The 14,000-nt window shown below is 43.0% G+C and overlaps 1 protein-coding gene across 2 annotated transcripts in view; it reads right to left on the bottom strand.

The window, feature by feature from the left end:
- The window catches only part of MICU2 (mitochondrial calcium uptake 2), a 252,718-nt gene extending 239,856 nt beyond the window's left edge, over positions 1–12,862 (bottom strand). Inside the window, exons 1-2 of one of the 2 annotated variants that reach the window (XM_005304376.4) lie at positions 12,535–12,778; positions 11,936–11,988 (exon numbers count right to left, since the gene is read on the bottom strand). Coding sequence is in view for 1 of the 2 variants with exons in the window: in XM_005304375.5 (XP_005304432.1) it covers positions 12,535–12,744 (210 nt within the window). In the remaining variant the exon portion in view is untranslated. Of the gene's footprint in view, positions 1–11,935; positions 11,989–12,534 lie in introns of both variants that reach the window. The other variant, XM_005304375.5, reaches the window with a different exon arrangement.
- Positions 12,863–14,000: the final 1,138 nt, after the last annotated feature.

Here is a 14,000-nt window from a genome sequence, read left to right as displayed (position 1 = left end):
CCAGTAGCGTGCTTGATAGAGATTAAAAATATTCCAACTAAGCTTCAGAAGCCTATTTAAATATTATTCATTTTACATTTCTATGTTAAGTTTAAGTATATTTTAAATGTCATTTTAATTGTATTTTGAGATGTCTAGACCATTCTGATAAAAAGATGCCTTTTTTGTCATGATTATATTTTCAGTTGAATTGTTTCTAGAAAAATTTTGAATTATTTCTTTTAACAAGACCAGATAAAACATTTAATTTTAAATTAATGCAAATTGCATTTCAACAGTTATGGCACACGAAAAAAGTGTAATAATTTTTGATAAAACAACCTCAAAAGCAGTGAGTGATAATTTTTTCTTTTTTACTAAAGTGGGCTAATATGCTAGAAGATTCTTGTGCTTGCTCAGATTAGCTTCTACATTTTCTTCCTGGTTTTATTTTAGTAGCAGATTCCTACAGGCAATTCCACACATCGCTACAAATCCTTATGCAATTTTATCCAGGATTCTATATTTATCAACAGGCACATCATCTTAACTGCAATTTTTTTTCTCAGCTGGAATCATGCTTTAAAACAGATAAGAAAATCATAAAATAAAACATTTTCCTATACTAAATATTACCATGTAATCCAACATTTTTATTTAAATTACAGATTAAGTGCTGGATCCTGCAAAGACTTAAGTATATGACTAACTTTGTGCTCATGAGTAGTTCCATCAAACACAATGGGATGGCTCACATGCACAGAGTTATTTACGTGCATGTGTGTTTGCAGGATCAGGGGGTTAAAATACCTTATACTCTCACAAAGTTATTCTTCTCTGTTTCTGGTTCCATAAAACCAATTTTCCATAATAAAAAGGAATTTAGAAATGTGCAAACTGCATGAGCAGATCTGAGACCACAAGCTGGCCCAAGATATGATGGAAGCTAGAATAATCAGTATCCCACAGAAGATTTTTTTCCTTTATTTTTTTTTAAAGTACTTACACTGATTTAAATAAAAATTGTTTTACAAATATTTGTGCTCAATAACCAATCAGTTTCAGATTTTTTCTTGGTAGTTTCTTAAACAAAGGCACTGACAGCATCCAAAATACAGTTCTCACTAGAGCTCAGTGAAGCTGCTTTCAACTACCTGAAAGCATGGATCTATACTGTTCTCAGTGGTAGCAGATGACAGAACAAGGAGTAATGGTCTCAAGTTGCAGTGGGGGAGGTTTAGGTTGGATATTAGGAAAAACTTTTTCACTAGGAAGGTGGTGAAGCATTGGAATGGGTTACTAGAGAGGTGGTGGAATCTCCTTCCTTAGAAGTTTTTAAGGTCAGGCTTGACAAAGCCCTGGCTGGGATGATTTAGTTGGGGATTGGTCCTGCTTTGAGTAGGGGGTTGGACTAGATAACCTCCTGAGGTCCCTTCCAACCCTGATATTCTATGATTTGCTGGAAAGTGTAATTTTGGTTGACCCAAAACTCTTAATGAATTTAACCAGACTTGTTTCAGCTAGGAAAATTTTTTTTCAGGGTATGACATTCTGGGGTACAATCCAGACAAGTGTGGGCCTGTGTCACCCCAGCCCTGCAAACTTGGGTGCCTCACAATGATTTTCTGTTGTAGCTCCCACTTGGACACTTACAAACAGCAAGCAGGTAACACCCTGAGTGTCTGTGGATAGCTGCAGCCTATCAGGCACACATCAGTCACACTTTGGCTTCCACCAGTCTCGGTTACCATTTGCAGGGTGACCCCAACACACTCCCAGTCCCAAATTTTCACCCAAAATGTGTGTTCTGCATTGTCCAGCCCTCTCCTGGACAGTCCAGATATATTATGTCCATTGCCACTCTAAGGGGATCAATATGCAATAGTTTGCTACCCTAAATGGAATTATCCAAACTGGATTAGTTTTGATAAAAGAATAAAACAAGATGATTTAACAATATGGAGATTGGTTTTAAGTGAGTACAAGTATAAGGCATTAAAATAAATGGTTACAAGAGAAATAAAGATATTATGTTTCCTAGAACTAAAACTTAAACTAGACTTGGTTCAAGATGAAGTCCCTTACCATATGTTCCCAGTAACATTACTGACCAAATTCTCAGGGGGGGAAGGGTGTGTGTGTGTGCGTGTGCGTGCATGTGCGTGTGCGTGCGTGTGCGTGTGTCAGAGAGAGAGAGAGACCTTGAGGTGTTTTTGCCCCTTACTTTGAAATGCATCTTCCTGAGATTTACCCCTAGATAAAATTAATTCCTGCTGTGAGGACCAAGACAAGACATCTGGTGGTGAAAGGTTTCATGCTGTTGTTTGCTAAGATGCAGGTCTGTTTGTTCCTGCCCCCATTCCTTGGGAAAGAATGGCCACTTAACAAGTCATTGCCCATGAACTTTAATGACACCTGACTAGAGGCATCAGCTTGTCCTTTGTCTTTGAGAAACAGATTTATCCACTTCCCAGATTTGTCTGGTAAACACAGCCCACTCATGATTTCAGCTTATGTTGATACATACATCTCACCATGTTATTATTGACCAGCAAGTTATTAGTTTTCAAATTATATCTTACAAGCCATATTTTGTACAAAGATTATTACAATGGCGTGTAAGATATGAATACGATGGTGCATTCAGAAAAATGTGTTATGGATATTTTATAACTTTTAGCCAATGGTTAGGGCACATGCCTGGGATGTGGAAGACCCAGGTTTGAATCCACATTCTGCTGCAGGGACTTGAACTCATATTCCCTCCCCTCCCAGGTGAGCATTCTACCCAGCAGGCTATATGGTATTCCGGGGTAGTCTGCTCTCAATCTCTCCTGTTGAAGTAGTTCCATTTTGTATAACTACTTAAATCTTCATTGGAGCAAGGACTCGAATTCAAGGTACTCACCTCTTTTGGGTGAGGCGGGGGAGAGAAACTAACCATCAAGCTCTATAGTCTGCTGATTTAGGCTCTCACCTGGGAGGTAGGAGATGTGGATTCAAATCTTGTCTGTGCCGGATTCAGTGTATAGAGTCATTCCCTCTCTTTGTATAAATACTTAAATATTCATTGGGCCAAAGTAGAACAGCTTCAACAGAAGAGACTGAGAGCAAAATAGCCCAGTGGTTCTCAACCAGGGGTATGTGTACCCCCAGAGGTATTCAAAGATCTTCCAGGGGGTACATCAACTCATCTAGACATTTGCCCAGTTTTACAACATGGTACATAAAAAGCACTAGCGAAGTCAGTACAAACTAAAATTTCATACAGACAATGAGTTGTTTATACTGCTCTATATACTTATACATTGAAATGTAAGTACAATATTTATATTCCAGTTGATTTATTTTATAATTGTATGGTAAAAATGAGAAAGTAAGCAATTTTTCAGTGGCTGTGACACTTTTTGTATTTTTATGTCTGATTTTCTAAGCAAGTAGTTTTTAAGTGAGGTGAAACTTGGGGGTATGCAAGACAAATCAGACACCTGAAAAGGGTACAGTAGTCTGGAAAGGCTGCAAGCTACTGGAATAGCCTACAGCGTGGTGGCTAGGGCATTCACCTAGCAGAAAGGAGACCTGAGTTCGCATCCCTGCTCCAATGAGTACTTAAAATAGAAAACCTTCAAAAGGAGAGATTGAGAGCAACCCACCCCAAAATAGTTTATAAATTGGTGACCAGAATGCCCATCTGGGAGGTCTGAATTCAAGTTCCTGCTCTACAGTGATGATTTAAACTCCCATCATTACACAGAAGAGTCCTAATCACTGGGCTAAAAGTTATAAAATACAGAGTTTCTGAAGCTGGCCCTTTCAAAATGACTGAAATGAAACATTTTGTGTAACCTGAGATGGAATTTTCCAATTTGCTGACAAATTCTGAATATTTTCAGAACTGAACCTAATATTGTCCCTGATTTTTTGGTGGGCTGCCTGAACTGAAAAATCAATTATTGATCCAGCTCTCATACAGATACTGCAGAGACCAAGCAAGGTGAAATTTTTTCAAAAGGACCGTCCCAGTAAGCCTTATTCAGGCAAAACCCACATTGGTTTAAATGGGAATTTCACTTGAATGAGAACCACACATTTGGGTCCTAAATGTGAAATATTGGCACAAATTAATTCAACCTATAAAATGATTTTAAGAGTTAGATATCAGATTCAGAGGAAATGTTGTACTAAAAAAACCCACTAATAATGTTTCCATAGCAAGGTACATCAGTAGTGTGTGCCATATACATAATGTTTCAGATTCTGTGCTGTGCCTCTCAGAGGCATAGTATAGAACCCGCAGCCCAGGGCAAAAGGGTTGTTTAGGAGGCTTTAAGCCACGTTTGCATCTTCCTGATCCTGGACACTCTGGAGCTCTTCACATAGCCCTGGAAGCCTGCCTAAGTTATGACAGCCTTCCTGTGGCTATCGCAGGACTTGTCTTGACTACCGGGATAAGTTGACCTAAGTTACACTACTGGTGTAGTTGCAGTTGACGTAGCTTAGGTCGACTTATCCTGGTGTCTTCACTGTGCTGCACTGACAGGAGACGCTCTCTGGTCGACTTCCCTTACTCTTCTTGGAGAGGTGGAGTACCGGGGTCAACCGGAGAGTGCTCTGCCATCGATTTAGGGGGTTTGCACTAGACCCATGAAATCAACCCCATCTGCATCAATTGCAGCAGCATCGAACTCCCCGTAGTGAAGGCGAGCCCTTAGGGGCAGCAGCACTTTCGGGAATCTCTGCAGCCCCAAGGTTTGCAAAAGGATCCTCAGAAGGCAGCTTTATGACAATATTCTGCAGTGCCTGCACCAGGAGAATCCTCCCGTGGCCAGAAGTGGGGCTTCCAGGGTCTCTTTACACTACTCCAGCCCTTTCAGACAGCATAAAGGGTCTGGAATGAGGGTGAGGCTCTCACCTAGTGCATTTTCAACTAAAACATGAAGCATTTAATGTGAGTCTGTAGGCCACAAGAAAGCATAATGTTTTTAAATATCTTTTCTCTAAGAAATGGAAAAATAAGCTACCAATTGTTTTGTTTTAGGGTTGGGAAGATGTACATTTTATTCATATGAACTAAAAAAGAGGACTGCAAAAGTATAAGACATTGATGCAAGAGAATGGCACTGGATAGACTGCTTGATTGACTGTTAAGAGATCAGTATAGTTTAGTATTAAATTCTTCATTATGGTCTCTAATTACCATGTGCACTTAGTGTAAGCTCTTCAGGGCAGGAACGTTGTCTTCTCTTATCTGAAAAGAATGTAGCACACTGCTGGTGTTGAACAAACAACAAGAGAAAGTCATAAGGCAAACAGCAACAATTGCCAATGCAATGCTATAACAGATAGTATAAAGACGAGACAAAAAAGTTGCATCCAGTCAAAAGCTTTATGTTCTGCTTTACCTCAGTTAAGCAGAATCAAATATTTAAAAGTCAAGTAGTGGGCTTATATGCCCAGAAAATGGAGTTTAAAATTGCAGAACTGATTAATGTTAAGACAGACACTTGAGCCTAAGAGTTTCAGCGAGAGTAAGAATTCATTGGTATGTTAATACAGTAGACTGCAAATGATCTGAAAATATAAAAATAATAGCAAAGAGTCCTGTGGCACCTTATAGACTAATAGACGTATAGGAGTATGAGCTTTCGTGGGTGAATACCCACTTCTTCGGATGCAGAAGTGGGTATTCACCACGAAAGCTCATGCTCCTATACGTCTGTTAGTCTATAAGGTGCCACAGGACTCTTTGCTGCTTTTACAGATCCAGACTAACACGGCTACCCCTTTGATATAAAAATAATAGATGCTGCATAGACAAGTCTCTTATCAAACTTCTCAACCATACATTATTTCACTCTGATTTGAATTACAGTACTACAGAAAAACAAATATAAGCCATCACTATGGCTTAGTCTATACTTAAAGTTTTGTCAGAATAGTTATGTTGATTAGGAGCATGAAAAAAACCACACCTCTAATGAACACAGCTATGCTGGCAAAAGTCTAGTATAGATGCAGTTATACCAGCAAAAATGTTATTTTAAGCTTAACAGAAAAAGCAGTCTTTTGGGCATACAAGCTGCTCAACACTAGGAATGTTTCCCAGTATATCTATATCGACAAACACTTTCTAGTGTAGAGAAGGCCTATATTTGGCATTAGCCAACAGTGTAAAAGGACAATGTTAAGAGCTATGTGGAGTCATTGCATAGATAAAGGTTTACATTCATCACTGAAGAATTATCTATCACAGTACTTCGATGATAAATTTCTAAAAAGAATAGGCAAAAAAAAAAAAGGGGGGGGGGGGAGGAATTAATAAAGATAATTTCTTACATTCTTCACTGCTTATCTAGAGCTTTAATGGCCAGAAAAAAATACATCCACAGTAATCTTACATTAAGGCAATGTCTACACTAGAAACATAAATCAACCTATGTTAGGTAGACTTATAACCCCCACAGTAATTACTGCAGTGGTTCATGTCCACACTACCCTCCTTCTCTTGGTTGTGCACATCCTGGCTGTCCGCAAGGCTTTTGGCTCCTGGCCACTGGGAGCCCAACAGCCCCTGGGCTCTCAACTCCCTGCCACCAAGAGCCTGGCTCCCCGGGGCTCTCAGCTCCTGGCTGTGAGCTCTGACAGGGTGCCAGAAACCTCTGGGCAGCCACTGGGCTCCCCACCTCTCAGCTGGGCTGTACCCACTTGGCTCCCTGCTCCCAGCCAGGCTGCGCCTTGGGCTCCTCACTCCCCACAGAGAGCCCAGCAGCTGCACCAAGGCTCCTGGCTCCCTGCCCAGACTCCAGGTGCTCCCCACCAGGAGCCCAGATGTGGCGGGGAGCCAAGAACCCGGGGGGGGGGGGCGGGGGTTGGGAAGCCGGGCTCCCAGCGGGGCAAGTGCAGTCCAGCTGTGAAAGGGGAGCCCGGGGGGCAGACGAGCTCTAGCTGGAGTTCCCCACCCACCCCAGTGACAGCCTAGCTTTCTTGTCAATTTCACAGCTTCAGCATGGAGCTGCGAAACTGAATGACAGGCAACAGCCGATGTAAATAACAGTGTCTACACAGACACTGCGTCACCCTAACTACACCAACATTAGCCCTACGTCTCTAGTGAAGGTGGAGTTATTATGTCGGTATAACAGGGCACTTACATTGGCGAGAACAAGGCTGCCTTACGTCGACCTAACTGTGTGGTGTAGACCAAGCCTAAATCTGGTCATGAACTTTTGCCTCTAGCCTACAATGAGAGAGTGACAGAACAAAGAAAATTACACTGTATGAACAAACACCAGACTACCATATCCTAAAGTAGAAAAAATTAAGATACTAAAGATAAACAAGAAAAAAGCCTCTCTGGCTACACAGACCACACTGTAAGAAGAAATAAAAAATGGATTAACACACAGTAAAGGAAAGTAAGACGCTAGAAAATGAAACAGGTTAACTATGCTTCTTACAGAAAGAAAAAATTGATTCATTCATTTATCCTCAGCTTGCACAGACTTACAGGCATGCTTAAATTTATGCACTATGAGTAGTAGGCCCTTTAAAATCAATGGGACAGCGACCATTAGTAAATGTAAGCACATATATACATTTTAACAGTATTAGGGCCATTGCACAAGTCATTTAACAGGAAAGTTCAGTTAAGACTTCAGAAGATGATCAGTGCCAGAGATATTTGTATATTCAGTTCAATAAATAATGAAAGAACAGGTTTGAGGGAATGGGGAAAGAGAAAGGAAAATATAGTAGGTGTAATACACTCTTTTTAAAAAGTACAAAATGATTTTTTTCAGAACTAGCTTTGATGCACATATTGTTTGTCCTAAAGTCATCATTTGCCAATGGTTAAAAACAGTTTTATATGCACACATCTTATCATTACTGCTCTGGAGCAAGTAACATTTGAAAAAATTAGGCCCTGATCCTACGAAGACATGAACAGCCACATCAACGGAACTCTTCATAGTGCATACATTAAGCATACACTAAGTTTTTGCAAGATCAGGGCGTTATGTGATAATTAAGCAAAGTTATTAATGATTATTGTATCCAATTGTTACAATTACACTCAGGGTCAGGTCAATAGCGCAGGTCATTTTTAAATAGTGCCACTTTGACATCAGATACCTCAAATAATCATTACCATTCTTCACCAGTTCATTCACATGCAGCAACTTTACTGGTTGTATGGCTGAAAGGTGGGGGGAAGGGAGGGAGGAGAAGAATGTGGAGGAATGTGGGAAATGTTGGCATGGCAATAGATTCAATGTTCTAAACAATAAATGTGAGGCTTTAGACCAGGGATCGGCAACCTTCGGCACGTTGCCCACCAGGGTAAGCACCCTGGCGGACCGGGCCGGTTTGTTTACCTGCCGCGTCCGCAGGTTCGGCCGATCGCAGCTCCCAGTGGCTGCAGTTCACCGCTCCAGACCAATGGGGGCGGCAGGAAGCGGCAGCCAGCACATCCCTTGGCCCACGCCACTTTCCGCAGCCCCATTGGCCTGGGACAGTGAAACGCACCAGTGGGAGCCGCAATCGGCCGAACCTGCAGACGCGACAGGTAAACAAACCAGCCCAGCCCACGAGGGTGCTTACCCTAGCGGGCCACGTGCCAAAGGTTGCCAATCCCTGCTTTAGACCATTTATAACATGGTGGTGGACACAGAGTTACAAAACATTTCAAAATTCCTAGTTTACATTTCAATAATGTATTTTTGTATCACCATAAGGTATCTGAATTTCTGCTAATTTAACGTTTATGAATATTTGTATCAAACTATTAATATTTTCTTTTACAGAACTACTTGTCTCTCTGTATCATTCCCCCATCATACTACACAATGAAAAAATACTTAAGACATTCATAATCCAAGAGCTACATTGTGAGACAAATAAAAGGTGGGTTGGTAGCCTGTATGTTCAACAGAACAATGAACCAGTGAAGTCATCACTTATCTGTGTCAAAGAAAAAAAAATCTCAAACATAACACATGCGCCTCACAAAACAATTCCCTATACTACTAACATATCTGCATAAGCAACTTAATAGTCTTACAATGCAATTTGTTTATGAATATTTTAGATTTACATTTACTAGAGTTCTACCAGTAGCATCTAATACAGACTGCTCAGCAGGGAGCATGCCATGCTGGCTCTACTACTCCATCCCCCACCTCCCATCCAGTTTAGGACTTCACAATCCCATTTTTCTTTTTTTCTTTTATTCTCTTATTTTTCTTTTCGTTTTCTGTTCTTGGCCTCGGTATCACAGTTTGTATGGTCAGCACTTGAGAAATTTCAGCGCAACAGTCACTAGAAATTGGATGCAGAACCTTTGCCTCTAAGTGGCGTGGAATTTCAGCTAATTTTATTGCTGAAAATGGAAAACAAAATTAAATTACTGGGATCTGCTACTGTTCAGTGATTCCACTTTTTCGCAACAGAAACGGTTCCTAGAAATGCTAGGTTCCACCTAGAGGGTCAAAGAGTTCTACCACCTAGCTAGCCAAATACTATATGGGAGCTATTTCATGGTCTATCACCACCAGAACCATGTTAATTCAACACAGCCTCAGATGCTTTTCCTTTGTGGTTATTTTTAAAAAAATATTGGGGCTCACAAGTGTCATATGGCGAGACTACTTCCAATTAATTCATGTGATGATTTTGGCACCCGATTAAGGTTACACAAAATCATTGTAGTTATACATAAATACTTATCTCTGCAAATTTCCCTTGACAAGATTTTTTGTAATCCTTAAAACGGTAATCTGATATTTTCATATTTTAAATGTAGCATTCAACTGTTGTGAAATAAGAGACTACACTTTGTGAACAAAAATACTGTGTTTTTCAATCTGTTGGTTCTTCAGAGCAAATTAAAACTATCCCAGAAGCATGTTAATGGGCCTGAATGCTGGGTGCCCCGCATAATTATTGCTATGACAGGATCCTATATATAGCAAGTCAAATTGTTATTAGATGGGCACTTTCAAGGACTAAGGACAGGATTAAGATTTAACTCATCATAAAAATACCACACTTTTCAAAACTGCTCTACTGATCTTAGAAAAGTGTCATTTCTCCACAATAAGGACTGCAACACCAACAAAATCCTAACCTTTCTATTTTGTGACTCAAGAATAAACCAAGAATTATAAGTTTTATGCAACTGCCTGTCCTACACTCTTCAGTGTGTTCAGTATTTGTTAGAAGGCAAGGTAAGTACAAATTTTTGCTCACTGAAGTATTCCCAGATCAGAATTCTTGTATATTTCCCAATACCCGATCCACTCATGAGAGCTGACCAGATGGACAGCAATACAAGAATGTCCATGTATCCAACAAGCCACATATTAATCTCCTAAGGAAAACAGAGAAAGACTTCACTCCCAAACTGAAAAGGACAAAGTTAGTATGGATAATAATGTTTTCAAGTTTTCAAGAGAGAGTTTTTTTGTAATCTACTAACATAACAACTACCATACTGGGTCAGACCAATCGTCCATCGAGCCCAGTATCCAGTCTTAACGCAGGGCTGAATGATTCAGAGGGAATGACCAGAACAAGGCAATTATCAAATGATCTATCCCCAGTCATCCAGTCCCACCTTTTGGCAGTCATAGGTTTAGGGACATCCAGAACATAGGGTTGCATTCCTCACCATCTTGGCTAATAGCCATTGATGGACCTAACCTCCATGAACTTATCTAATTCTTTTCTGAACCCAGTTATACTTTTGGCTTTCATAACATCCCCTGACAATGAATTCTACAGGTTGACTGAGTGTTGTATGAAGTGGTACTTCATTTTGTTTGTTTAAAACCTGCTGCCTATTAATTTCATTGGGTAACCCCTGGTTTGTGTGTTATGTGAAAGAATAAGTAACATCTTTATTTGCTTTCTCCACACCTTTCATTATTTTACAGACCTCTATCATATCCCCCACCCCAGTCATCTCTTTTCTAAAATGAACAGTCCCCGTATTTTTAATTTTAATCTCTCCTCACACAGAAGCTGTTCCATAGCTCTGATCATTGTTGTTACCCTTCTCTGTACTTTTTCCAACTCTAATATATCTTTTTGGAGACGGGAACAACCAAAACTGCCTGAAATGTTCAAGTTGTGGGTGTACCATTGATTTATATAGTGACGCTATATTTTGTTTTATCATCTCTCTCCTAATGGTTCCTAACTTTCTGTTAGCTTTGACTGCCGCTGTACACTGAGCAGATGTTTTCAGAGAATTATCCACGATGACTTGAGTGATAACTAATGCGGACCCCATCATTTTGTATGTATAGTTGGGATTATATTTTCCAGTGTGCATTACTTTGCACTTATCAACCCAGTTTTGTGAGATCCCTTTGTAACTCTTTGCAGTCAGCTTTGGACTTAACTATCTTGAGTAATTTTGTATCATCTGCAAACTTTGCCATCTCACTGTATTCCTGACAGTAACCCTTTATCTGCATACTGATGCTTAATAGGCAAGTACATTCTAATATTCATAACACAAACACAAGTAATATATAGACCCGCCTGGAAAATATTTGTACTGGGTGGTGAGCCATGCAATTCAGACAGAACACAAGACACAAAAACATTCTGTTTGTGAAATACTCATCCTTAAATGCACAAATGCCAGCTGAAGTGACTACGTTAGATTGTGAAGCAGATGACAAACTTTGTAAATGAACAATTACAGGCAAAGCTGACTAACTGAATGCATACTTGTGTCAACTGCAGCTAAGTTATCTACATTATTGTGTGATTATGGTTTACAGTGAATGGGGAAAAGGCACTCAGCACTAAGAGGGAAATCCTGCTTTCACTGAAGACAAGGGCACAACTCATTAATCTACATAAGGCTAGGATTGTTTTAAGTGAAATACTGTTGATCTTGGTTGCTGCCTGATGTCAAGGGGACCAGACACATGCATTACCTCACCTGCTTGACCTCAGATGAATTAAGCAATGGAGGCTCTTCCAGGAGGGCTCTATCTACAGTTTTGGGACAGATAAAGTATTATCATTATGGTTTGCTATCAGATGATTTCATACTACACCTACCTAAGCAGAGATGTCACCAGCTTCCACTATCACTTACTCTTCTTTGGGTCAGATACAGTGTAATTATTGTCTATGCACCTTTCTTCACCTGCCAGGCTTTCCTGACATAAGCTGTGCACTGCACTGGGTCACATAGTGTCAATCTGCATGCCCTGGGCTCAGTGGGCTTTGTTGGGTACTGAGAAGAAGAGAAGTATCAGCCCCAGTTTAGCTTAGGCTACCGAGTTGGGGCAGGGGGCAGTGAGGGGCTATAGCAGGTAATGGCCCTGCACTGGGCTACCAAGTGTGTGTGTTGGGGATGGGGTGTTATAGCAGGTAACAACCCCAGCCCAGTGCCCCCTGCCCCAGCGAATGGTGCATGTGTCTATGGTAATGGAGGTTAGAGCGGGTAACAGCCCCTGCCCAGGGCGCGCGCGCGCGGTGGACACGGCAGTTATAGCGGGTAACAGCCCTGCCCCTGAGAAACTGGTCACTTACCTGAGCCAGCACCGTCAGGAACCCACCGGGCGCTGCCCGTCCGCACCAGCCGCTGTAACCCGCTGCCAAGGAGCCTCCTGCAAGTAGGGTGGCACCTGCAGCCCACAGACCCGGACACCGCTGCTGGCTCCCGGGGGCCCGCAGCCCGGAGACGCTGCCCCTCAGGGAACGCCGGGCACCGGCAGCCAGCGCCGCTCTCCAGGCCGCCATCTTCCCGGAAGCAGCTACAGAACCAACGCAGAACTCAAACGGAGCCCTCTGCTACCGAGCCGGCCCTGACGGCCCAGAGCCGCGCTAGGGAGCATGCGCAATGGAGGAGTAAAGCCTCTGCCCTTACTTTGCCCTCAGTTCTACTAACCAAGCGCACAGAAGGACCCGGGGCGGTGGCGCAGGCATTCTCTCAGCATCCGTGCTAGGCTTGTGTGTGACTCCCCTCTCGTCCCTCCAGCCTGTCTGTGCCTGCCCCACAGAGCCCACCTCTGCCCTGGAGCATGGAGTATCCATCAAGTCACCCCCCACAACACAATGAAACGGAATAGTGTCAGGGAGCAACAAATAGGCAAAGGTTAACAGAATAATAAAGAGCCAGGGCTCTTCACCCATACCCCACTGCTGGCAATGCTGGGCACTCGCAGCCAGGGTCATTTTCCAGGCCACCATCTTCCCAGAACCAGCTACGGAGGCTGGGGCAATGCAGAAGTCAAACAGAGCCCTCCACTACTGGTCATCGGGGGACGGAGGCACCCATCTGTCAGCCTGACATGGTGTCCTGGGAGGTATGGGCCTGTATCTGAGAGGTTACGGCGGGACTGTCAAGGATCATCCGGCCCGCTGACTACTACCCCATGTTACTCATCCCTGTGGGCACTAACGATACTGCGAGGTATGACCCTGAGCAGATCAGAAGTGACTACAGGGCTCCCTGGCTCCAGGAGTAATGGTGAAGGAGCTGGGGGAGTGGGTGGTATTCTCTTCAATCCTTGTAGTCAAGGGTAGGAGACCAGGCAAAGACAGATGCATCCTGGAGGTGAATGACTGGCTGCGCAGATGGTGTCGCCAGGCGTGCTTCAGCTTCCTTGAACATAGGCATGGGCAGCGGGTATCATAGGCTGGGGGAGGCTGTGCCTTCCCAAATGGCCAGGTGTGGCCCCGCTCATGCTTTGCCCCCAGAGTCCCTCCTGCTTCCTGCTCTGGCCCACTCTTCCCAGTTCCCTTGTGCAGTGGCCCCGGCTTGGGCTGGGGCGGCTATTGGAGCCGCGCATGCCACCCTCCCTCCCAGCACTGTGGGGCTTGAGCCGTGCCGCCTGCCCACCCGGCAATCCAGGGCTGGGGAGGCTGGGGCCATGCCACCCACTTTCTGAGCACTCTGGGGCTGTGGAGGCTGGGGCCACGCCATGCCACCCAGCACTCAGGGGCTGGGACCACGCCCTCCGCCCTCCGAGGACTCCGGTGCTGGGGGGAGGAGG

This window comes from Chrysemys picta, chromosome 1 (genome assembly GCF_011386835.1).
Source record: "Chrysemys picta bellii isolate R12L10 chromosome 1, ASM1138683v2, whole genome shotgun sequence".
Classification (NCBI taxonomy): Eukaryota; Metazoa; Chordata; order Testudines; family Emydidae; genus Chrysemys; species Chrysemys picta.
This window is presented reverse-complemented; position numbering and strand designations above follow the sequence as displayed.